The 24135-nt window shown below is 37.2% G+C and overlaps 2 protein-coding genes across 5 annotated transcripts in view; both read right to left on the minus strand.

Moving 5' to 3' along the window:
• The window catches only part of TMEM126A (transmembrane protein 126A), a 7562-nt gene extending 784 nt beyond the window's left edge, over positions 1-6778 (minus strand). The window contains exons 1-4 of one of the 2 annotated variants that reach the window (XM_019643549.1): positions 6642-6778; positions 4500-4598; positions 1260-1453; positions 4-118 (exon numbers count right to left, since the gene is read on the minus strand). In XM_019643549.1, the coding sequence (XP_019499094.1) occupies positions 4-118; positions 1260-1453; positions 4500-4591 (401 nt within the window). In that variant the 5' untranslated portion in view covers positions 4592-4598; positions 6642-6778. The other variant, XM_019643550.1, reaches the window with a different exon arrangement.
• Positions 6779-16574: 9796 nt separating this feature from the next.
• TMEM126B (transmembrane protein 126B) overlaps positions 16575-24135 on the minus strand; it is a 15428-nt gene continuing 7867 nt past the window's right edge. The window contains exons 2-6 of one of the 3 annotated variants that reach the window (XM_019643468.1): positions 22171-22374; positions 21761-21882; positions 20493-20686; positions 19242-19353; positions 16575-18969 (exon numbers count right to left, since the gene is read on the minus strand). In XM_019643468.1, coding sequence (XP_019499013.1) covers positions 18786-18969; positions 19242-19353; positions 20493-20686; positions 21761-21873 — 603 coding nt within the window. In that variant the 5' untranslated portion in view covers positions 21874-21882; positions 22171-22374 and the 3' untranslated portion in view covers positions 16575-18785. The remainder of the gene's footprint in view (positions 18970-19241; positions 19354-20492; positions 20687-21760; positions 21883-22170; positions 22375-24135) is intronic. The other 2 variants (XM_019643467.1, XM_019643466.1) reach the window with 2 other exon arrangements.

Below are 24135 nucleotides of genomic sequence, written 5' to 3' on the forward strand. Positions count from 1 at the left end.
TACCTGGCTGCTAGACCACCATTCACAGGTATAGCCAAGAAAACAGGGTACAGACCACCAAAAGCAAGACCAACTAATCCACCCCGTATTACAGTACAGGTTTCACAGTTCAAATCACCTAGGAAATAAATTAGTTCTGGAAATGAAAGTCATGATAAGTCGAGCAAACGATTTAAAGAATGCAAGGTCCCCTTATATGTATCACAGAGACTCAATATTCAGGCAGTAATATAGCAAATGCAATTCTACAAGGCATGTTAAAAGGTATAATTAATGTATGGATAATCTAAAAGAATAAACCAATTACCATATTAGGAAAAATTTTCTAATTTCTTCTGAACTTGAACATAATCTTGGTTTGCACTGCTTCAAGCTATCTGCACTTGTATTAACAAACCTGAGGTATTATTTTTTCTGTCTTTAAGGAGCTTTTTTTTAACCCATGGGAATTTTTTTTCACAATTTATACTTCATCTTACATGTTTACATTATATAATGTCACTTTTTATAAAATACTTTATTCATTTACAAATTAGAATAAGGAATATTAGAAATAGGAAGCTAAGTTAGTAACTTTTCACTCAGTCTGTTCAGTTTATTGGGCAATAATAGGTTTCCCAGGATCATAAAAATTCTTTCCACACTGATCATGGAGAGTCAAACAAAATACTCATCCAAATTAAACAAATTTGGAGCAGCACTTAACAAAGGAGAAAAATGGACAGCCTCCCTCCTCACCACCACCTGTAGTAATAATACTTTTATTTCAAATTACTAATCAGAAAATTTGTCATTAGCTAGACTCAGAGCACTCAGCATATACAGCATAAACTGTCGAAATCAAGTATCCATATATTTCTTAATTCTTACATATACATTTAGTGCTTTGAGCAATTTACTACATAGTCTTATTACCATAAAAATATTTTCTCCCTTTAAAGAGTTCTCTATAATTAAAAAAATAAGCCAGCATTAAAAAAAAACCACACTTAAGTTTCCATATATTTCACTCTAAGCACTGGGACAGATTAAGTTAGATAAAGGAAAGTATTTACAACTGCTATGTCTGCATTTTACTTGTTTGGTGGACCATGCTAATATAAATTAATTGCCATTTACGCAGGCTAAAAAATTTAATCAGTCCAAGCCCTAACTATGTTATTACCATATAACTACTTGATTAATAGCTAAGGATTAATGTCAGGTGCAAATAATAGATACCAAAGCAAATTCTCTGGCAAGAATGAAATAGAATTTACCTGTATTCAATGGTAAACTTACAAAACCTTTGTAAGATACGTTTGCTGCCAAAAATGGGATTACTGCCATTGGTAAGCCTGCAGCTATACGAGCCTGTGTCACATTTAAGACGCGCCGAAAAAGACTGTTTGCTATTAGGCCACAGATAGCAGCATTAAATCCAATATATGTCGATCCATGTTCAAGTAGACCCCTGAATGAGAAACAATGGTAACATTTTCTTTGGCTCTGTTGAACGTCTCCAACAATTCTGGCATATTATACAGAACTCATCATGACTTTAGAAATAACAGGATACAACATTTACCCCTTATAGCTCCATAAAACACAAACCTTTTAAAATCATTGTTTTACATGTAGATTTTTATTCTAAAAGGCTTTTGAATTTGGCAACACTTAAAGATACCGTGATACATTTAGATTTGTTAAATGTACTTTTGTGATTTTTGCAAAGGATACTAGTACAGAAATCTCCCAGCTATACAGCAGGGCAGATTTCTAAAGAGTGATTTGGATACCTCTCCTCTGGGTTCCCACAATTTCTAATTCTTACCTGTAGCACAACACATTATAAGGCATTCCCCACTAGTCCGGACTACTTGACAATGGATACGAAGAAATACTTTTGGTTCTAATAGCACCTGGCATAGAAGGCAACTCAGTAAGGTGGAGTTTATGTTTCCTTCCACTGTTCCTTAAAGCATTACAGTGAGGATTAGGAGGTTGGAAGAGTACTAATGTTTAAGGGATACTCTATGCCGGGTACTTGACTCATTGAAATGAAGAGTAAGTTGATATTTTAAGATGAGAAGTGGTAGAACTGGAAGCCAAGGTATGTATGAGTTTAAAATGCATGTTCTGTATATTCTTTAGTTTGGGGAAAAATAATGCCTAAAATAATTGCTGGATATTGAAAATACTCCAAACTCTGGTCTACTTGCTTAATTTCTTTACTACCTACCTTGTCATCTACAACACAGGTGTCAACCTCTTCAATTTCTCAATACTCTTAATTAGCCAAAATGGCCATACAGTAACCCCTCTGATTTCTGAGGTTTACACTCATCGGAAAACAGCTTTTCTAGAAATCCCTCATTGAGTTTCCTACATTGTACAAGGTATTACTTTTCTTACCTGTCACTTTGCAATCATAGTGTTTCTTGTCATTCAATCATGTTACTACATGTAGACTTGGTGCTTAAGGCACAAAAAATTACCTTCTACCATCACTGTTTTCATCATTGATTAACAGATGGTGGAAGACATGTAAAAGATACAACAGAAGTTTACTAAAAGTGATAGCAGTAGAAGAGGCAGTTTTTAAACTTAGGGTACATAAGATAACATTTAAAGAGTGCTGAGAGCCTAAAGAACCTACCAAACAACAGAAAACAAATGTGAAAGACTTGTCTATTTTTGTGGGAGCTAAGGGAATGGGAAACGATCACTTCTTTTAAAATATTTTAGCATCATAACAATCCTGTGAAATACATATCTCCATTTTAGTCATAGGAACCGATACTCAGGTAATTTGCCCATATGTTTTATATATTGATTATAAACATAATTATATATTGATATAGTACTGTTAAGTATAATAAAAATAAGTACATAAATAAGGAATGCAATTGGAATCTGAATGGCAAAGTTTGCTGTCTCCCAATCAGATTTTATTAGGCTTAAAGTCACATTCTTTTAGTTACCAATTTAGTTAAGTACAAATTTATCTAGCAGCTCCTTTGTCAGTCAATTTTCCAAAAAAGTGCCTATAGAACTAGGAACTCATCATATTTTGGCAAAACAATCACAAAATAACTAGACACATGAATTAAACACCTGAAATAGAAGACCAAATTTAACAAGTTGCAATGAAATACATGGTACATAAAATTACTTTGTATTTCAAGCCCACCCTATATTCATCTCAATTGCCACCACCCTATCATGACCCCTCAACAGGATTGCTATGCATTTTCCTACTGGTCTTCCTTTTCTCGCCTACCTTAAATCTATTTTCCAAAAAGTGACTGGAATGTTCTTTAGAAATGTTAGTTGGATCACACCATTCTCTGCTTAAAACTGTTTCTTCAACCTTATGCCCACTTTCCTTGTATTTCGGTAACACTGGTTCCTCAAATATGACAAATTGCTATCCTGTGGCCTAGGCATATGCCATTCCCTCTCCCTGAGATACTATTCCTCCATCCTCCCCAGACTGGCTCCTTTTCACTCTTTTTTTTTTTTTTTTAAAGGTTTTATTGGGGAATTGGGGGAGGGGAATAGACAAGTTGCTGTTGTTTTGTTCTTCAGTCTAGTTGTGGAGGACGTTGCTTCACTGGCCCATGTTGGTATTTATTGCGCTCTTTCCGGGTGAGGCAGATCGGTCGCCGGCCTCTGGACGGCCGCACACGGCGGCTCTTGGCAGCTCACACCGGCTGCTGGCCGCTCACGCTGGCTGCTGGCAACACACAGTAGCTTATGGCAGCTCACTGCAGTGGGGGCTGCAGCCTACACTGTCGCCGGCAACTCACCGCAGCCCAGCTCCAGGTCGAGCTGTTGTTCACCATCTTAGCTGTAGAGGGCAGTGTCACTGGCCCTCATGTGGATCCGAACCAGGGCCCTGCTGCTCAGAGCTGGTGTCCCAAGCCAACTCTTAACCAATGTGCCACTGGGCCGGCCCTCCTTTTCATTTTCACTCTTTTTCATCTCAGATTTTCATTTCAAATTTAACCTAGCCAGAGAGGCCTTCTTGTTAAGTAGTTCACTGAAGTTCACTCAGTGTTGTCTTCATAAATCAAGTATGTTTCCTATATGGCCTTTTCCTATTTAAAGACCTTTTAGCCGCGGTCCTATTTCTCTTGACATTCCTTATCTAGCTATGTGTGTTATAGTGTACTCGCTTAGACTGATAAGCATAATGATAGAAATGAATTGGTAGAGACAATTTAAAAGCTATTTTAAAGTTTTGATATTTAAATGAAGCCATAAATGTTTACATTTGACTATAAGCCAAATGGAAAAACTGAGAGCCATCATAAAATTAGATATGTCCAAAGATGAATTCTAGCCTTGACTTTAAGCAAATGGTTAATGTCTCTGGGCCTTGGTTTTCTCATCAAGGCAAGAAAAGTTCAGTTTCCTTCTGACATTCTGTTATTATGCTGAAACCAAATAAAGCTGAGATAATGAATCGATGAAAATCTACCTGGAAAAAAGACATTTTTAATATGGGATCTTACCTTTCTGCTTCTGGAAGTTGGTTAATTTTTCTGGTTATGATATCAAAAATTCGGTTTTCCTTGACAGTATAATCTGGTTCATGATTTTCCATCTTGAGCCTTAAAAAAATTAAAAATACCATTTTTCAATACTCTATATCTATAGAAAAAAAAACGGGCTTATAAAAGCCTTCTGGAGACCATAGATAATTTTTAAAGAATTAGCTATAGACTGAATTCATAATCTGCATGCAGTCCATACCCCTCCCACCCCCCAAAAATATAAATTCTTAAATAGAAGTCAGAACATGAACAGCAGCACATAAAGCTTCTAGGAAATACGGAATATCTTTATAACCCTTAAAATTTTTCTTAATTTACAAACAGCACTAAACATAAAAGACAAAACAAATATTAACTAATTAAAATTAAGAACTTGTTTTCATCAGTAGATACCATAAGATAAACTAGTGTGGGAGAAATGTTTGCAATATAACTGATGAGCAGTTAGTACCCAGAATATATGTAAAGAAGTAAAAATCAACAACAAAAAGGTAACCTAACAAAAAGTGACAAAAGGTTTGAACAGGCACTTCACAAAAAGGAAAGCCAAATACCCAATAAACATGAAAATATTCTTAACCTCTTTGTAATGAAATAAAAATTAAAACCAGTGAGGTACCAATATGTACCTAGGTTAGCTAAAATAAAAACCTAAGAATTTCAATTAACTGGCAAGAATGTGGGGCAACAAACTCATGTGCTCCTGGTGGAAGCATAAATTATACCCAATTTGGGACAACCACTTTAGAAAGGAATTCGATATTATTTAGTAGGTATAAGACACATGACATGTAATTTCACTGTTAGGTAGACCCTACAGCAGAGATCAGCAAACTTCCTCTAAAGGGCCAGATAATATTTAAGGCTTTGCGGTCACTTATGGTCTTTATTGCATACTTTTTTGTTTAAGCAACTTTTTAAAAATATGAAAATCATTCTTAGATGGCTGGCCATATAGAAAAAAGCTAAAGGCTTTGTATGGCCCACAGACCAGTAGTTTGTTGATCCCTGCTCTAGTTGGGATGAATGTCAGAGTCAGGGCAGTGGCAAATGATGAGTTTTTAATGATTTGTCTCATTTAACAAGATTTCAGGGTAGCAGAGTTAAGAAAAGCAAAAGTTCAGAGATAACAGCAAAGGACAACATGGTTTTATGAAATTAGATTTTCTTGTTTCACTATCATCCATTTGCTACAAGATTAATTTACAACACTGAATAATTTAACAAATATTTATTGGGTATCTGGTTAGCTATAAGAGGTCACTTGGAAATTGCTGAGGGCACTGAAATTTCATATCCCTAGCCTTAACATTAACCTAGTACGTACAATGTAGGCTTAGGAATTTATGTCTAGGCATACTGGACTCAAACTTTTTGAGGGCCTTGGTTACAAAAATATGATAGACACAATCTCCGCCCTACAGGCGCTTTGGATGATTATGTGTTGGGGGGGTGCGGGGTGGAGAGAAACACAAGTAAATTCGGTATATACAGAGAAAGTGTACGGTGTATATGTCTGAAATAAACTATTTCCTCAGAAAGGCCCGCCTAATGCTATTATTAGTTTTCTGTTCCAAGCTCTGCATACTGGTAAGGTTCGGAGTTCTGTGAACTAGCCATGTCTACAGTGTGACTATTAAAAATCATCCTTAATTCGGTAAAGTTCTGATCCGGCAGCCCGCAGTAGGTCACTATGTTCCCGTTATTAATAATAAATCTCTATCAAAGATAATGCCACCTTTACTACAAATAGTTCAAATAGCATTTGTATTAGGTATCTCACGTCACTAAGGATAGCTCCGATAGGGCCTCCGAAAATTGTTAGGCCCAGGATACCCTGTAAATTGGCAGTAAACCCGGTATTAAATTTAAGTGCAGGCATTTTTTTTTCTTTTTTCTATTGGCTTACTTTAAATATAAGGTCTTTTCTTCTAGGATGGAAAAATGAAGAGACCGTCGGCGCCATAGGGCCGATTCCTTCTTTCCTTTCTGATTCAGTCCCGGGATCTCATTCCCGAGCTGTCGGTGAACAGCCTGTCACCGCGTTGTGCTTCTGATACCCGCGCACTTACTGCGCTTCCTTTGCTGGAATGTCAGTACCTTAGGCTGTCCTCCCGGCACTCGGTGCTTCCTCTCGTCTTCCTTAGCCGCTAAGGCTCACTGCAACCTTTGCACAACTCGCCAGGGCGCAGCCATCTTTGGCGCACACGTGACTGGCCGAGCGGGCGTGGAGTCGCGGCCGCTGATTGGGCTCCCAGGACGCAGGTTGAACGCATCAGCGACTGCCTGGAGAGGGGGTTCCCGCGGAGGGAGTTGCTGGGCTGATGAGCCTGGAGACAGCTAACGCGGAGAGGGCGCTCCTTTAACCTACCCCCGCCTGCCAGGGTGGAGCCCTGTAGTTTACTTTGAGATGAAAGTTGGGTAACCCTAAAGCTGTCCATTTCACTGAAAACCTTTGGGCACGTTACTTCCTGGCCGACGAGCCTACCTCATGATGTTGACATCAGTTATATGAAACCTGCTTGGCCCTACGGTGGGTACTCAAGTTAAAAAGAAGTCAAAAAGGAGCTGCGATTTCTTTGCTCCATCGACTTTCTATTCTCCCTTGTGTCTTTAGCTCCCTGTGCCTGTTGCGAGCTATTGTAATAGTTGATTGTCCCCCCATAATGTGAGCACCTCAAGAAAAGGAGCTTGTTTTTCTGAGGATTCTCTGGTGCCCTGCAGAGTACTTCTTGTGAAAAAACAGGGTTGGGTGAATGTGGTGAAAGAAACGCTGTTTAGAAAGCAGGGAGCCTCGTGGCTCCATCGGTCAGGATAACAGAATGAAAGTCTTGGACCAAGCCTCTGTCTCAGTTCTCATCCTAGCAGCCTCTTCCCTCTTTTATAAAACAGGAGTTGAAATGACAACCTCACTGATTATTTTGTGAAGTTGTGAGGATCCAATTAAAGTCTTTACCAATGTTTTGAAAATAATTGAGCTTTGTCAAAGGAGAAAGTGGTATTCAGGATAAAGCGGGGAAGTTCATTAGGCCAGGTGAACAGGATAACAGCCCCTCAACTCATTGGCTGAGAAGGATTTATCTGGTGTTGTTACTGGAGCGCAGGCCCTTCTCCGAGCGGTGTTCAGGTTGGTGTCTCCCGCAAAGAATTGAATGAGGCACAGAGATGCGGTGGTGAAGGAATTTAGGAATAGAAGTACGCTCCATAGAACTAGGAGCAGGCCCAAGCAGAGGAGTGCCTCTAGGGCCCCGACTAACGGGGTCTTGGTAGTTTTTATCCCTTTTTCTCTAAAATAGGCTACCCCTCCCTGGGTGTGGGGGTCTCTGGATTGGCATTTATGATTGACAGGGGACTATTAACTCATTTTTTCAGACTACGCATGTTCCTTCCCAGAATATGGTCTGTTATAATGATATTAATGAACTTCCGAGCATATGTATGATATTATAATGATGGTATAATGAGGCCCAGGTGAATTGAAAGTCATTGTGGCCTTTACTGCACAAGTGTGAGTGACAGGACCGATTTAGTTAGGTATTTTGTATCCTTTAGCTTCCTCATAGTGGTTGATGGTTATAGTAAATAAGGGAAAGATTTGGGCATGAAGGGGAGGTCTCCTGGGTGGTCACTATCCGTAGACCATGTTGGATGTGTGGGAATGTTACCTGACGTGTTTGTACGTATGGGAAACCCAGTTCCTGTTTCTAACTGCCTGCCTTACCTCCGCCTGGCAGGCGTGATGCCCATAAATCTCTATGGGAAGTTGAGGGATAGGAGGTCTCTTCTTCTGTATCTGCTTCCTGCTGAATGTGATCATTGTCCTTAACCTATGGGGATTCTCTGGACTCTCACCCTATCTGATCTTAGATGAGAGGGAGGGGTCTTGAGATCCACCTGGAAGACCATGTTGGCCTCTTAGGTTGGGGTGTACTAGAAGCCTTACTGGGCATCATTTGTATCCTGATGGCCCCTGGATGAAGAGAGAGAGATTTTAGTTAATAGATTTAAAAATGTTGGCCCAAAAGGGCCGGCCGAGTGGCTCAGTTGGTTAAGAGCTCGCTCAAGAGTTTGAGCTCTGAGCAACAGCGGTTCGAGTCCAGCCCGAGCTGAGAAGCCGCTGAGCTGCCAACAGGTAGCAGGATGGCTCAGCTTAAAAAAAAAATATATATATATATATATATATATATATGTATATAAAACTGTTGGCCCAAGAAGCAGGACTGACTACCTGATGGAAAGTCTGTTCAGCTTCATAGAACCTGTGGCTTTTCCCCCTGATTTAAATACTCATTCAGGTGGTGTTGTTCACCCAGGTTGGTCTCAGAATGGCCTGGAAAGAAGACTGAGCCACAATGATTACAATCAACAAACTATTGAGTAATTATCTGAAGCAGGGGTAAGAGACATTCTATGACTCAGGCTAGGCGCAATCTTCAGTATAAGATTAAGAAACTGATTTAAAAAGTGATTAAAACCAGGGACTAGGGAGCTAAGAAACTAGGGAACAGGAAATTTAAAATCCCTATAGTGAGGGGCTCTCCTGTATCAATGTCAAATCATCTCTAGTCAATGAACCAGAATATAAAAACAGGTCCTCAGATTCTGAGGTGGAAAATCAGCACACTCCCAACTGGAAAGTTTCTGAGGTAAATGCAGAGAAAGTTTGGGAAAACCAGCTTATTAAAATGCTAACTATAATGTGTATGAGAGAGAATACTTTGTTTCCTAACACTCTGTTTTATATTCTTCTATTCCAATTTCATATTTAATGGTTTGAAGCTAATTTTTAAACTAATAAATGTTCATGCTGTTCAGTATCTATAGCCTGCCATTCTGGAGTAAAGAAGCAATTTGGCACATTGGGATTTTATTTTAAAAAATCAGTCCTTCATGAGACAAGATGAAATGTCCATTTCCTCAAAGTTTGAAAATTTATTGGCTTACATTGTTCATAACATTGTCTTATTATCCTTTAAAATTTGTAGGGTCTGTGGTGAGATCCCATCTCTCTTGATATCGGTCATTTGTGTCTTTTTATGTCTGAGCAGTCAGGTTAATGCTTGATCATTTTTTAATCTCAAATAACCAGTTTTTAAAAATTTCATTGATTTTTTTTTCCTGTTTTCAATTTGATTGTTTTCTGCTCTGATCTATATTATTTCCTTTCTTATTCTTACCTGGAATTTAAGTTGCTCCTCTTTTTCTAATTTCTTAAGTCAGGAAACAGAGGTCATTGATGTGAGGTCTTCCCCACCCCACCCCAACATATGTGTTTAGTGCTAATAATTTCCTTCCAAGCACTGCTTTAACTGTATCCTACAGATTTTGAAATGTTAATTATTTTAATTCACTTCAAAATACTTTCTAATTTCTCTTGCTTTTTACTTTGATCTATGGGTTATTTACAAGCATGTTAGTTTCCTAATTGTTCCCATTTTTCATATATCCTATTGTTGCTGATTTCTATTTCAATTTTATTGTGGTTAGAGAATATGCTTTGTATGATTTGAATCCTTGTAAATGTATTAATATTTATATTATTGATTCTGGTCCATCTTGGTAAATGTTCCATGTGTGATAAAAAAGAATGTATATGCTGCTGTTGTGCCAAGTGTTCTAAAACATCAGTTAGCACAAATTCATTGCTGTTTCAAACTTCTTTATCCTATCTGAATTTCTACCAACTTGTCCTATCAATTATTGAGAGAAGGTTTGTGAAATCTCCAACTATTATGGTAATTTTCCTATTTCTCCTTTCAGTTCTATTGGCTCGTGTTTCATGTATTTTAAACCTCTATTATTATATGAATAAACATTTAGGATAAATTGATCCCTATATCACTATGAAATAACTTCCTTAATCCTTGGTAATATCTTTGTTGCAGTGTTCTTTGTTTAATATTAATAGAGACACTCCAATAACTTCTTTTTGATTAGTTTTAACATGAGATAGATTTTTTCATTTTTTTACTTTTAACCTATTTGTGTCTTTATATATCATGTAGGCTCTTATAGATAGTATATAATTGATTTTTGTTTTTTATGTAAATTGAAAATTTCTGACTTTTAATGAAGGAAGTGTTTAGACCAGTTATACTTCATATGATTTTTATAGTCTAAGGTTTAAATCTATCTATCATCTTGCTATTTGTTCCATCTGTTCTACATTCTTCTTTTCCTTTCTTCTGCTTCTTCTTTTTTTTTGACTAAGTGAATTTTTTTTATTCCATTTTATTCCTCTGTTGGCCTATTAGCTAGAATTCTTTCAAGAAATTGTATTGATTGTACATATACATGTACAGTATACATCTGTATGAATTTCCTCAGGCTACTGTAAGAAAGTACTACAAACTGGGTGGCTTAAAACAACAAATTATTCACTGACTGTTTTGGAGGCTAGAAGTGTGAAATCAATGTATTGGTAGGGTTGGTTTTTACTGGAAGTGCTGAAGGACAATGTATTTCATACTTGTCTCCTAGCTTCTGGTGGGTGCTGGCAATCCTTGACGTGTCTCGTCTTGTAGGTGCATTGCTCCAATTTCTGCTTATGTGTCACATGGCGTTTCCCCATTTCATTGTGGCTTCAAATGGCTGTTTTCCCTCTGTGTACCCAAATTTATCTTGTCTTATAAGGACACTGATCATTAGTAAGGGCCCACCCTAATTCAGTATACCTTATCTTAACTTGATTACATTTACAAAGACCTTGTTTCCAAATAGGACACATTCATAGGTGCTGGCAGTTGGAACTTGAAAATATATTATGGAGGGGTATGGGTCAACCCACAATAACATTGTTAATTTATCACAGTTTATCTTCAAGTAATATTATAGCACTTTACATATAGCGTAAGAATTTTACACCTGTCTACTTTCACACTTCCTTTTCGGCCTTGATGTTGCCACACATTTACTTCTACATATGTCATAAAGCACACAGTACATAGTTATTGTTTTTATTTCAATAGTAATTTGTCCTTGAAAGAATTTTTTAAATAAGAAAATTTATATTTATCCACATATTTGTCATCTCTAGTGCTCTTCATTCTTTTTATAGATCCATATTCTATCTGGTATCATTTTCATTTTACCAAAGTATTCTCTTTGACATTTCTTAGAAAGCAAATCTTCTGGTAATGAATCATTTCACATTCTGCAAGTCTAAAAAGTAGCCTTAGTTTTTAAAATTGTGGTGAAAAACATAAAGTTAACAGTTCACTATGTTAACCATTTTTAAGTCTATAGTTAAGTAGTGTTAAGTGTGTTCACATTGTTATGCAACAGAGCTCTAGAACTTTTTCATCTTGCATTACTGCAACTCTATCCACTAAACACTAATTACTTCTCTCCACACTTTCTAGCCTTTGCTAAACACCTTCCTACTTTCTGTTTATGAGTTTAATTACTTTAGATGCTTCATATAAATGGAATCATACATATATCCTTTTGTGACTGGCTTATTATTAAACATAATGTCTTTGAGATTCATTCATTTTGTCCCTTGTGACAGATTTCCCTTCTTTTTGAAGGCTGCATACTATGCCAGTGTATGTACTTGTATATACCACATTTTCTTCACCCATTCATCCATTGATAGACATTTGGAATGATTCCACCAGTTGGCTATTGTGAATAGTGCTGTGATGAACATGGGTGTGCAAATATCTCTTCAAGACCCTGCTTTGAATTCTATTGGATATATACCCAGAAGTGAGATTGTTAGATCATGTAGTATTTCTGTTTTTATTTTTTAGGAGCCTCCATACTGTTTTCCACAGTGGTTGCACCATTTTGCATTCCTAACAACAGTGAACAAAGGTTTCAACTTATCCACATTTTTTCCAGCATTATTTATTTTCTATTCGTTTGATGGTGGCCGTGCTGATGGGTATGAGGAAATATATCTCATAGTGGTTTTGATTTGCATTTCCCTAATGATTAGTGATGTTGGGCATCTTTTTATGTGCTTATTGGCCCTTATCAGATATATGACATGCAATTATTTTCTTCCATTCCATAGGCTGCCTTTTCATTCTGTTGATTGTTTCCTTGGATGTGCAGAAGTTTTTGTATGTGGAATACAGAAAAGGTCCAACTTTATTCTCTTGCATGTGGGTAACCAGTTTTCCAAACACCATTTATTGAAAAAACTGTCCTTTTTTCATTGTGTAGTTTTGGTACCCTTGTCAAAAATCATTTGGCCATATATGCAAGGATTTATTTATGGACTATTCTGTTTCACTGATTAATATATCTATTATGCCAGTACCACATCATCTTAATTACTGTTGCCTTTAAATATGTTTTGAATCAAGAAGTGTGAGGCCTCCAGCTTTGTTCTTTTTAAAGAATACTTTAGCTAGTCAGGATTTCTTCAGATTCCATATGAATTTTAGGATATTTTTCTACTTCTGAAAGCAATACCAGTGGAATTTTGATAGGAATTGCATTGACTCTGTATATCATTTGGGGTCATATGGACATTTTAACAATATTGAGTCTTACAATCCACAAGCATGGGGTGTCTTTCCATTTATTTGTATCTTCTTTATATTTTTAGCAGTGTTTTGTAGTTTTTAATGTATGCGTGTTTCACCTCCTAGATTAAGTTTATTCCTAAGTATTTTATTGTTTTTTTGTTTTGTTTTGTTTTGTTTTGTTTTTTTAAAGATTTTTATTGGGGAATTGGGGGAAAGGGAACAGTGCTGGGGAATTGGGGGAAGGGGAACAGACAAGTTGCTGTCCTTTTGTTCTTCAGTTTAGTTGTGGAGGACGTTGCTTCACTGGCGCAAGTTGGCACCATCATTGCGCTCTTCCTGGGTGAGGCAGATCAGTCACCGGCTTCTGGACAGCCGCTCACTGCGGCTGCTGGCCGCTCACTCTGGCTCCTGGCTACACACGGTAGCCCATGGCAACCCACTGCCGCAGGGGCTGCAGCCTACGCCGTCGCCGGCGACTCACGGCAGCCCAGCTCCAGGTTGAGCTGTTGTTCAGCATCTTAGCTGTAGAGGGCAGTGTCACTGTCCCTCATATGTGGGATCCAAACCGGGGCCCTCTGGCGTCCCATGCCAGTCCTTAACCATCGCCCCACTCGGCCGGCCCTATTTTATTGTTTTTGATGCTATAGCAAATGGGGTTGCTTTCTTAATTTCTTTTTGGGCTGGTCATTGATAGTGCAGAGAAACACAGTTAACTTTCGTGTGTTGATTTTGTATCCTACAACTTTGCTGAAATTGTTTTTATGTGTAGCAGTAGTCTTTTTCTGGATGTTTAGGTTTTTCTACAGACATGTGTATTTGCTCTTTCTAGGGAGATACTGGTGACTTGGGGTGGCCTCAAGAGAGAAGGCAGGGAGGTGTCTGCCGGCTTCCCCGGCCTCTGGGGAGGATGGCAATTAGCCCCTAGATGTGTTTTAAATTAGAATTCTGACCCTCAGGCAACATCTTTTAAAGTGTGCAAATAGACCCCTTTCAGGGAAAACTGGGAGGTGGACATTTTATGCCTACTCAGCACTGACCCCTGCAGAAATAGCGGCAGCAAGTGCCCCTGCTAGTTAATAACTGCTTTTTTGTTTGCTGTATTCTTGTGGGTATCATGGATGGCAAGCCTGCTGGTTTTCAGAGGTATTTTGGGGGCCTTTCCCCTCAGGTGGAAGTCTTAAATATTGGGGTGTTTAGGTGTTGGGTGTAAACCTTTCCCTCTTGAGAGAGAAGCTGGGATTTTTGAGTTCCCTCCTAGATAGTATGTCACTGTGTAAGGGTTGGGGGTGTTTCTGGTGAGAGTGTGTCTCAGCCTTTCCTACCCATTTGATGTGTTTTATCGTCTGCCTGATGTGTATGTGTCACTCAGCTAGTTTCTGGATTTCTTTCAGAGGGGGATTGCTTTGTGCGTTGCTGTAGATTCAGTGTGTCTTTGGGAGGAAGTGAGTTTAGGGACATCATTTGTCTCCACCTCAGAACTCCTTGAATCTGGCTTTAGAGTGTTCATTAAGTTTGGAAATTTGTCAGCCATTAATATTTCAAAAAAAATTTTTCTGCTCTTCTTAGAGGTCTTCAATTACAGGTATATAAGGTTATTTATTAATACTATGTTAACTTTTTATCAGATTTTATTTTATCTTTTTAAATATGAAAGGAAAACTATTAAACATACACACTCAAGAACATTCAAGTTTGTTTTTTTAAGAGATTACAGAATGAGGAGACAGAGCAGATTAATGGTAATGGTATATATATACAGAGGGTGCCCCCCAAAAATGTATGTGTACACATTTTAGGAAAGGACAACTGTATTAAAATTGTAATACTCAATATATACCAAGAACAAAAGATGAATACAAGTCACGTGTGATTTCTACAATTACAAGAGGTGCTTAAAGTGGTTACCATCAGCATCCAGACACTTCTGATTACGGCAAACTACTGCTTGAGCAACGTTGACCAAAGTGTCCACTTATATACATTGTTTTGGCACCCCTAGTATATATGCGTACCAAATTGAGGAGGTAGATGTACTGACTTCAATGTTCAAAATAACAACATGGATTTCTATGTCCCTAAGCTGGTTATACTCTATGATTAGTAAATGGGATAATTCTCAGCAGATCAACATTCTCAGACTTATTTCTCATAGGAAGTTTGATATGCTGTCATTGATATATATGATTTTGGAATGTAGTAACACATAAACTTATCTCTTTGGTCCTTTTCTACTTTGCATACTTCATTTATCTCTCTTCCCACCCCATCCAAGACTCCTGTAATCAACCTTCTCTGAGCAAGACCAGCTTAGTCAAAACAGAATATAGAGATCCAGATGGCTCTAGGCAGAGGACAAATCTCCAGTAATAGTTTTAATTCTGCATTCACTTTCCCTTTTAGCAGTTACCTAATTATACCTAAGATGGTGTGAAAACAAATATACATTTAGAGAAAAAGAAAAAAAGTTGGACAATTAACCTTCACCTTGGTCCTGTGGCTTCCCTTTATCAACCAGTGAATGCATTATTTTAAGTTTGCAACTGTAAACATATGCAATATTTAACTAAGCACCCAGAAACTTTGTGGAAAGCAGCATATAATTTCCAAGGAGAATGTGCAAGGTGTGGGTAGAGAGGGCAGAAAAATCAAGAGAGAATCCATTAAGAAAAATATGGCAATTCACATAAGAAATGCTCTTACAAAATACCTTAAAATGGATAAATTAAATTTTAAATGATATCCCCCAAACATTTTCTCATAAAAGGCATAATGTATGCCTCTAGAAGAGGAACTTATTTTTTTAGCCTACAGAATGGTTAGAACACCAGCACCAGGTTGAGTCTTCCAAAAGCACACATAGCTCATTGTTCGAAGGAACCAATAAAGTAAGCTTTTTGACTCATTTAATTCCTAAAACATCCATTAACTTTAAGACTTGCACCTTGAACTCCTATGTATGTGGCTAAAACTGCTCATTTTTCTGCGTATGGCAGTGACAAGTAATTAGGGAAACTAAAGAGCTGATTTTCCTTGGGCAGATCTGACTCAAAAATCATATTGTTAGTCCAAAGAACTATTCCAGGCATTTTAATTAATCTTAATCCATATTTTAGAATCTGCCAAGAGAGAAAATAACAAAATTTTAAAATAAATAATTAATCCTGGCCTGGAATCTAATCAAGAACTTATGACTATACAAAGAACTCTTTCACCCCATCTCACAATGTAAACAGCAAACATTAAATGAATAACAATAATCATAAATTCATATCTTTAAAAAAAAGGATGCAACAAAGCTCCATCTGCTGTTATTCTTGAAGCTGGATTTACTTTTTTAATTTTTAAATTTTTTTGGAAGATTTTATTGGGGAATTGGGGGAGGGGAATAGCGTTGGGGAATCAGGGAAGGAGAACAGACAAGTTGCTGTCCTTTTGTTCTTCAGTCTAGTTGTAGAGGATGTCGCTTCACTGGCCCATGTTGGTATTATCATTGTGCTCTTCCTGGGTGAGGCAGTCGCTGGCCGGCCATTGGACGGCTGCTCACAGCTTCTACAAAGCAAATGGACCAAAGACATGAACAGAAAATTCACAAAAACAAAACACAAGGTGCCAATATCTTTATTTAAAAATCAACTTTAGCTAGATTCATTTTTGGTTTTTTTCTTTTGCCTTGAGATTGGCAGGCTTTAAAAAGATTGACGTGGCTGAAGCTGAAGCTGGAGAATAAAAATGTGAGGGGCTGAGGGACAGTGAAAAGGTAGTGAGGTTGATGAGTTATAGGTTCCGGTGAGGCTGAAGCAGTGCTGGAGTTGTGGTGTGAAAATGAAATGAACCGGAAGTACACGAGGCAGTGATCAGAAAATAGGATTTTAAAATTGAGAATGTGTAGAATTTGAATTTATTGATAATGACAAAGTCTAGAGCAACATGATACAATAAAAATGAGTCACATAGGTAATTTTAAATTGCCTTGTAGCCCCATTAAAAAAAAGAAATTAATGTAATTTATTTAAGCCAATATATCCAAAGAGTAACATTTCAACATGTAATCAATAGATTATTTATGAGATAGTTTACATCCTTTTGTACATAGTAAATCTTCAAAACTTGATGTGTATTTTACAATCATGACACATTTCAATTCAGACTATTCACATTTCAAGTGTTCGGGAGCCACAAGTGGCTGGTGACTATTATATTGGACAGCACAGGTCTAGAATATGACCAGGGGAATAAGGGGTAGGGTGAGAGACCAGGGTGGTGTCAAGATCACCTCTGTGAATACTGGATTTATCAAGAATGTTATTGTCACTAAAAAGAACGTGTTAGACCTATATGTAATGAGTTGGAAAGATCTCTTAAGACATAGAGAATGAAGTGAAAGTTAATTTCCAACTTAATATGTGTGGATAATACCATTTATTTAAAAAATATGTTAAGTTACCAAAGAATACTGCAAGGACAAGAGGCATGCAAACTTGCTAATGGTTATCTCTGGAGAATGGAGTAGAAATAGGATGGAATGGGTGTGAAGGGAGAATTTTCGAGTCTTGCTCTATATAGCAAATGTGTACACACACACACACTTTGGATCACTTAAATGTCTCACAGTGAGAAAAGTATTCATGTACTCATATAATTTCTTTAAAGAGTTAAAATATGAACACGGTTGATCTAGTTATCTATTTGACTTGATTCACACACACCCCACCCTGCATAACTTTCCCTTTTTGTAGAGTTTCAAGTATCATGACTTATTCTGAGAATACAAAGCTGGATGGCTCACTAGCCACTTTTTTTTCCATTAGCAAGAGTGAATGTATTTCAATTTGTTATACATGATGCCATAAAGCACCTTGTTAAGACTTCCATGTCTGCTTTGGGTTGCTTGGGGCCTCAGATGATGAAATTTTAATCTCAATATGAATATGGTTAAGACAAGGAGAACGAGCTGTGGGGTTCCATGTTGTGTCATATTCTTTTCCTCAGATAGTCTTCATTTCCTGAACCAAGATAAATATGTAGCTCAGGAATGCTCTAGCAGACATAAAAATGCATGCTGTGATCTGTTTCTTTGGATTTTAAGCTTGTTGATGGCAGGGACTGAATCTTTGTCCCTGGATACCTATATGAAAGCATAGCAATTAGGCACTCAATACATGTTCTTTAAAAAGCATAGTGAAAATAATTTGTTAATGAGAAGCAACTAAGTATAGTGAATCAGTTTAGAGTAAAGAAATGGGATGTACGCTATTTCTATATTTTGCTTTCTTATGAACTTCTAACTCCTTCAAAATTTGGGCCAAATGTCACTTAGCTTTCTCTTCTGTCCAGGTAGCTGACAGGCACACCCTCAATGTGCCCACAGAATTATGTGTATCCCTCTCAAACCCTCTCATGCTATGTGTTCCCATTTTAAATTTCTCTTCTAATTGTGAGTTCCTTCTGGGTAAGGACCATTTCTTATGGCATGTAACACAGTGCCTGAGACGTAGCAGGTGCTTAATTAATGTTTGATGAATGAATGAATATATAATGTATAAGTCAGAACTTCAGGCCTCAAACCCATTTCCACATACGATGAGGAGAGAAAGACAAAACTTACATTTATTTATTGAATTACTGAATATTTATTGAGTACCTGCTATATACTAGGCAAAAGGAACAGAAAAAAGGGTCCAGAGTTAGTTTTAACTCCTTCAGCAATGCCTGAGTCCTCATAAAAAAGTCCATTCTGCTGATTTCATATCCATTCATTCTTTGGTTAATCTTCATGTACAGTTTCCTCTAGTGTACTTTCAAATACTGCATAATGTTGTAGGCCATTAAATACTCCAACGACTGTCTGAAAGACTAGAGGAAGCACCATTGCTTTTATCTCTGTTTGACAAAGCATCACCCAATAATGTAAAACCCTTCCTTTTGGCGGCAGTGGAACAGTATGATACCTAAAAAGAAAAAAGAGTCAAACACTTCTCTTGGATGCATATTCTATGAAAAATTAATTTTTTCTCTTAAACTAATAATTTCTATTCTAGCTCTTTCATGAAGCTAGCAAAAAGGTTAAAAGTTAGCTATTTTTAATACCAAACTACTATATTTTGATTAAAATGTGTCATCATCAGCTAAAGAATAAGGAGAGTTTACTAATATTAAAAAAAATAAAGGAAGGAAGAAAGGAAAGAAGGCAGGCAGGAAGGAAACGAATAGATAGACTTACTTGACTGCCAGACGTCCATTTTTAATAAAAGCCAAAGCACTGGGATATAGAACACCACATACTATGCCAGTCAGTGAACTTCTCAGAACACAATTTTCCTTGCTTATATTACCTGGAAAACAAAAGTAAATCTGGTCTCCCTGTAAAACTCTGGATAAACATTAAGAAAGTCTTGTGCCCTCATAGAGTAGTTATCCATTGGGTCATCGGGAAAGTCATGACGCATTTTTGCATTGAAAAACATAGAAAAATACGTCATGACTTTCCCGACAACCCAATATATTGTCCTCAACCATAGTGAAATGGTAGAAAGAATATTAGAAATTCGGTCTATGCACCAATCTGAAAAATGCTTTTATTATACTTTATGTAAGGAGAGTTATGTCTCACATATGTGGTTGTTACAGAAGCAACTTCATAGAAAAAGAATATTAAACTAGCAGAGCAGACATATGGATTCTAGGTTAACACACTTTTATTGTCTCTGTGTCAGGCATGTGCCAGGTGCTAGGGATCCGGTGTTGCACAAAAGAGACCCAATTCTTGACCTTCAGGCCAGTCTACCCGGAAAGAAAGACATTGGACAAATATTTAAATAAATAATTTAAGCATGCACAATGCTTTGAAGTTAAAATGAAAGGAATGTATCTAGAAACCTAATGTACCCCGAGAGAAGCCTCAGAGAAGGTTTCCCTTGGGAAAGGATATTTAATCAGGGACCTGAGGAACAGGGTTCCATCAATTACTAGTTGTGAAACTTAAGGCAAGGGGAGGAGGCAGGAAATAATTAGAAGCCCATAATATGCCAGGTACTATGTTAAGCATTTAATATACGTTATCCTTAACTCACAACAATCCTGTGAGTTAGGTACTAGTAGTCCTAATTCATAGATAAGACAGCTGAGTCTCAAGTAACTTGCCTAATTTCACAAAACTGAAATGGTAGGAGGTAGGATCTGAAATCATGTGTGTAGTAGGCCAAAGCCTGCTTTTCCCTTAGTGCATTATGTTGCTTCTTAGATTGGAACATGTCTCTGCTTTTGTTGCTTGTCTGTAAAAAGACCCAATACTACTTGCCCTGCCTTGTAAGGACTGTTGTGGGGATGAAACAGGACAATCTATGTGAAAGTACATTGTAAGCAGTAAAGCAGTACACAAATGTAAGGGATTATTATGAGCAGTAGCAGCAGTATATGCTAATGGGTAATTTTACATAGACATAAACACATACTTTAATGAATTTAAATTTACCTGAATACAAAGCATCTGTTACAAAGAGCTTATAAGCAACTACAGTAGACAAAAATGGAAGTGTAGTCAATGATGCATATGTCTTCAGAGCATCATGTTTAACCTTGAAGCAATGTCTGAAAATGAAGTTTGCCAGCACTCCAGAGAAACTAGCTGTTGTTCCAAAGCCTACTGTTCCATATATATTTAAAGCCCTAATAGGAAAAACAGAGAAAAATTAAGTTCAACATAACATTTTCTTAATGGATATATCCTTTCCTGGATAGTCATTAGTTATTACATATTTACTCAACATCAAATATGTCTTGAGCTCTTACTATGTGCTAGATGTTTTCTACACGCTGAGGATGAGGCAGTGAATAAAGAAAAAAAAAATCCCACTCCTCATGAACTTATAATCTAATCAAAGGATATAATTCTCTTTCTGAGAACATTTAGATTGGTTCTAAAATGGAGTTCTTTTAGAGAATAAATTTGGGCCACAAATATATACGAATATTTTGCAACATAGCCAAATTTATGAGCTGTCTAAATCCAAGAGTACTGTTCTTGCTACTAAAAAAATTAATTTGCTTAAGATCATTTGAAAAAAGTTGTTTACTTTTGGTTAGGCCTTCTAGAAAATAACTATTTCTTAAATAGTCCAGATATATTTAAAATAATTTCTCAAGGATTTCCAAAACTTCATCCAAAGAAATTTGCTAGATCCTGTTTTACTTATTCTGATTGATACCTAAATCCAGAAATGCCTAAGGTTTAAGAGCCACATGTTTTGATTTTTATTTTTTGAGCTCTAATAATCTGAAAGTCAAAATGGTAATATGAAACCATATGTACATCATGGATTTTGTATTCCTTTTTGTTAAACTCAGCACTGTGGCTGATGTAATCAATTCCAAACTGAATTTAATTACAAATGATAATGAATTAAATATAAGTAGCCTCCAAAATGGTATTCTCCTAATTACTTTTAATTTAAAAAAGTTTATTGCACTTTTTTTATATTTCAGAAATATTTCAGTAATAATTTTGGACATTTTTTAAGAAACAAAAGAAATTATCCACAGTTCCCAATTTCCCAAAAAGACACTATTTTCATCTGTTCATGTTTCCCTCCAGTTCTTTTTTAAAATAAACTTTCTTTATAACCAACTCAATAAAGTTAATAGAGGATTTTAGATACCCAGAAACAATGATAATACAGAAGATTTGCAAATAAAGTAGTAGTTGTTTTTTTTTAAGATTTTCAGTCTGGATGTGTCTCTTACTTTTCTTTTCTAAGATATTCAATTTTTTTTTCGATGATTTCAATGACCATTGGTCTTTCGAGTTTTGCATCTCCTGGAGAAGGACTGGGCTGACCATGTGTGTATGTTGCCATCTTGATATGCTGGAAAACACAAAATCCCAGAACCATAATATTATGTAATAATATTAATATTAAATCTTATAAATTCTACAGGTTCAAATTAAAAAACATTTAGACCTCAGTCATGTGTCAGGTACTGTCATCTGCTTTCACATACATTGTTAATGATTCAATCAACATTTAGTGAACTCTTATTATCTGCTAGACAGTGGCTTTTTAATTCACACAATAATTTTAAGAAATTGGTAGGATAATAATCATCTCTACTTTTATCGATGAGAAAAATGAGGTTCAGAAATGTTGACTTGCCTTAGGACTCAGTGTAGAAGGATAACTTACTGAGATATTAAGTTTTTGTTTTCTTGATCATTTTCCCCAAAGGTAGCCAGGCCTTTGTAGTTCTTGTTCTAGCTTTTTCATGGCTGGCAGAAAATAGTAGCTACTTGTTGATAATTATCTCTATCTTCTGTCTCATGAAAACCTGAGCTCACTTTGGAGATTATGTTGAGTTTCCTGGAGAGGTGGGAGAGAGAGCAGTGATTGCCTTGGAGAACGGTGAGAGAGACCATCACAAAGAGGGACACTGTACCAGGCCAGGGAGAGGCAGTGGATCATGGCTACCTTGGATTATAGAAGTTACACATCCAGCTCCCTAGTAGTACCTGGGGAGGAAGCGGGGCCTTCCCTGGAAATTGCTATGTGGTGTACCAGTGAGCAGGGTCTCATGGCACTGGACTCCAGGGTTGGAAGGTTCCTGTGTCCCAAGTGTGATGTATGAATAGATGGTTGCCAATGTCAAGGGACCATGAAGATTTGACCAGTACCATCCTCACAGAAACCAGTGGTAAAAACAAAACAAAACACCCTGGATCCTCAGAAAGGATCCTTTCTGAATGTTTTGCTCTGGGTAGGACTCTCAGGTCTCTGTGAAAGGTCTTAATAACATTTGTTAAATTTTTTGCCACACTAGCATTATGGGATTCCAGATTAGCCAATGAATAGATTAAAAACAAACTATGGCCCTTCGCAATTTACCAATATCCATTTTAACATTAAATTTAGTCAAGGGCATTGATTAAATCTCAAATTTCAGGAGTACTAGGCAAGAGTGAATTAAGTGTAATGAACCCAGAAGATACTTAATAAATCAGTGACTCTCAACCTTTAGTTTGAACAAGAATCACATGGGGAGTTTATTTGAAATGTGGTCTCCTGAGCTCCCTCCTGACATATGTGGAGTCAACAAGAGTAGGATGAAACTTAGAAATCTGCATTTTAATAGCACTAAGTGATTCTGATGCTGGCAGTCAATGGACACATGTTGAACATCACTGAAATACTCATTTGCTGAGTAAGTGATATATACCAATCCTAACCATAACTAATGAGAGGCCAATTCATCCATGGTATCAACATCCTGAAGATATGGGCTCCTTTGAACTTTTGTATGGTATTACACAGTGATTAAAGGACTAGTTTCCTTCCCTGCATCATTTCAGAATGTACTCAAGCTAGTTCTGTATTGTTCTTTAAACTATCTGGGGATGACAGGGATTTTTTTTGTTTGTTTTTGTTAATAAATTACAGTTTCTCAGGGACTAGATTTAATCTTTTGCCTCTGACATCCAAATGGAAAATGGAAGAGAAGAGATAGAACTATCTGGGGGAGGTTCTAGATCTAATGTTCTATGAAGGCAGAAGTCAGTAACATGACAATTAACCAGAAACCTTGGATAAATTTTTTGATTTTGTCATCCAATTCATTGAAGTCCCTTACTCCTCACAAAGAAAACTTGCAAGCAACGATTTGTATCAACTTCCTACCTTGTCTACATTCAGTATATAGAGAACACAGACACCCAGGACTACAATCCTGAAATACTAAAACACGACTTCAAATATTTATTGAGTGCCTAGTCTTTAGAATACACTGTTATTTGAGCAGAAACATAGATGGGTAACTGTTATCTGATAGACTTTTAACAAATATTGACACGTAAAGATTTTACTATAACCAATGTTTTATCTAAAAATTAGTCCAGGGCCAGCCGAGTGGCGCATTGGTTAAGAGCTGGCTTGGGACGCCAGAGGACCCCAGTTCGGATCCCACATATGAGGGCCAGTGACACTGCCCTCTACAGCTAATATGCTGAATAACAGCTCGACCTGGAGCTGGGCTGCCCTGAGTCGCTGGCCACGGTGTAGGCTGCAGCCCCTGTGGCAGTGGGTTGCCATGGGCTACCGTGTGTAGCCAGCAGCCAGCGTGAGCGGCCA

This window comes from Hipposideros armiger, unplaced genomic scaffold (genome assembly GCF_001890085.2).
Source record: "Hipposideros armiger isolate ML-2016 unplaced genomic scaffold, ASM189008v1 scaffold_79, whole genome shotgun sequence".
Lineage (NCBI taxonomy): Eukaryota > Metazoa > Chordata > Mammalia > Chiroptera > Hipposideridae > Hipposideros > Hipposideros armiger.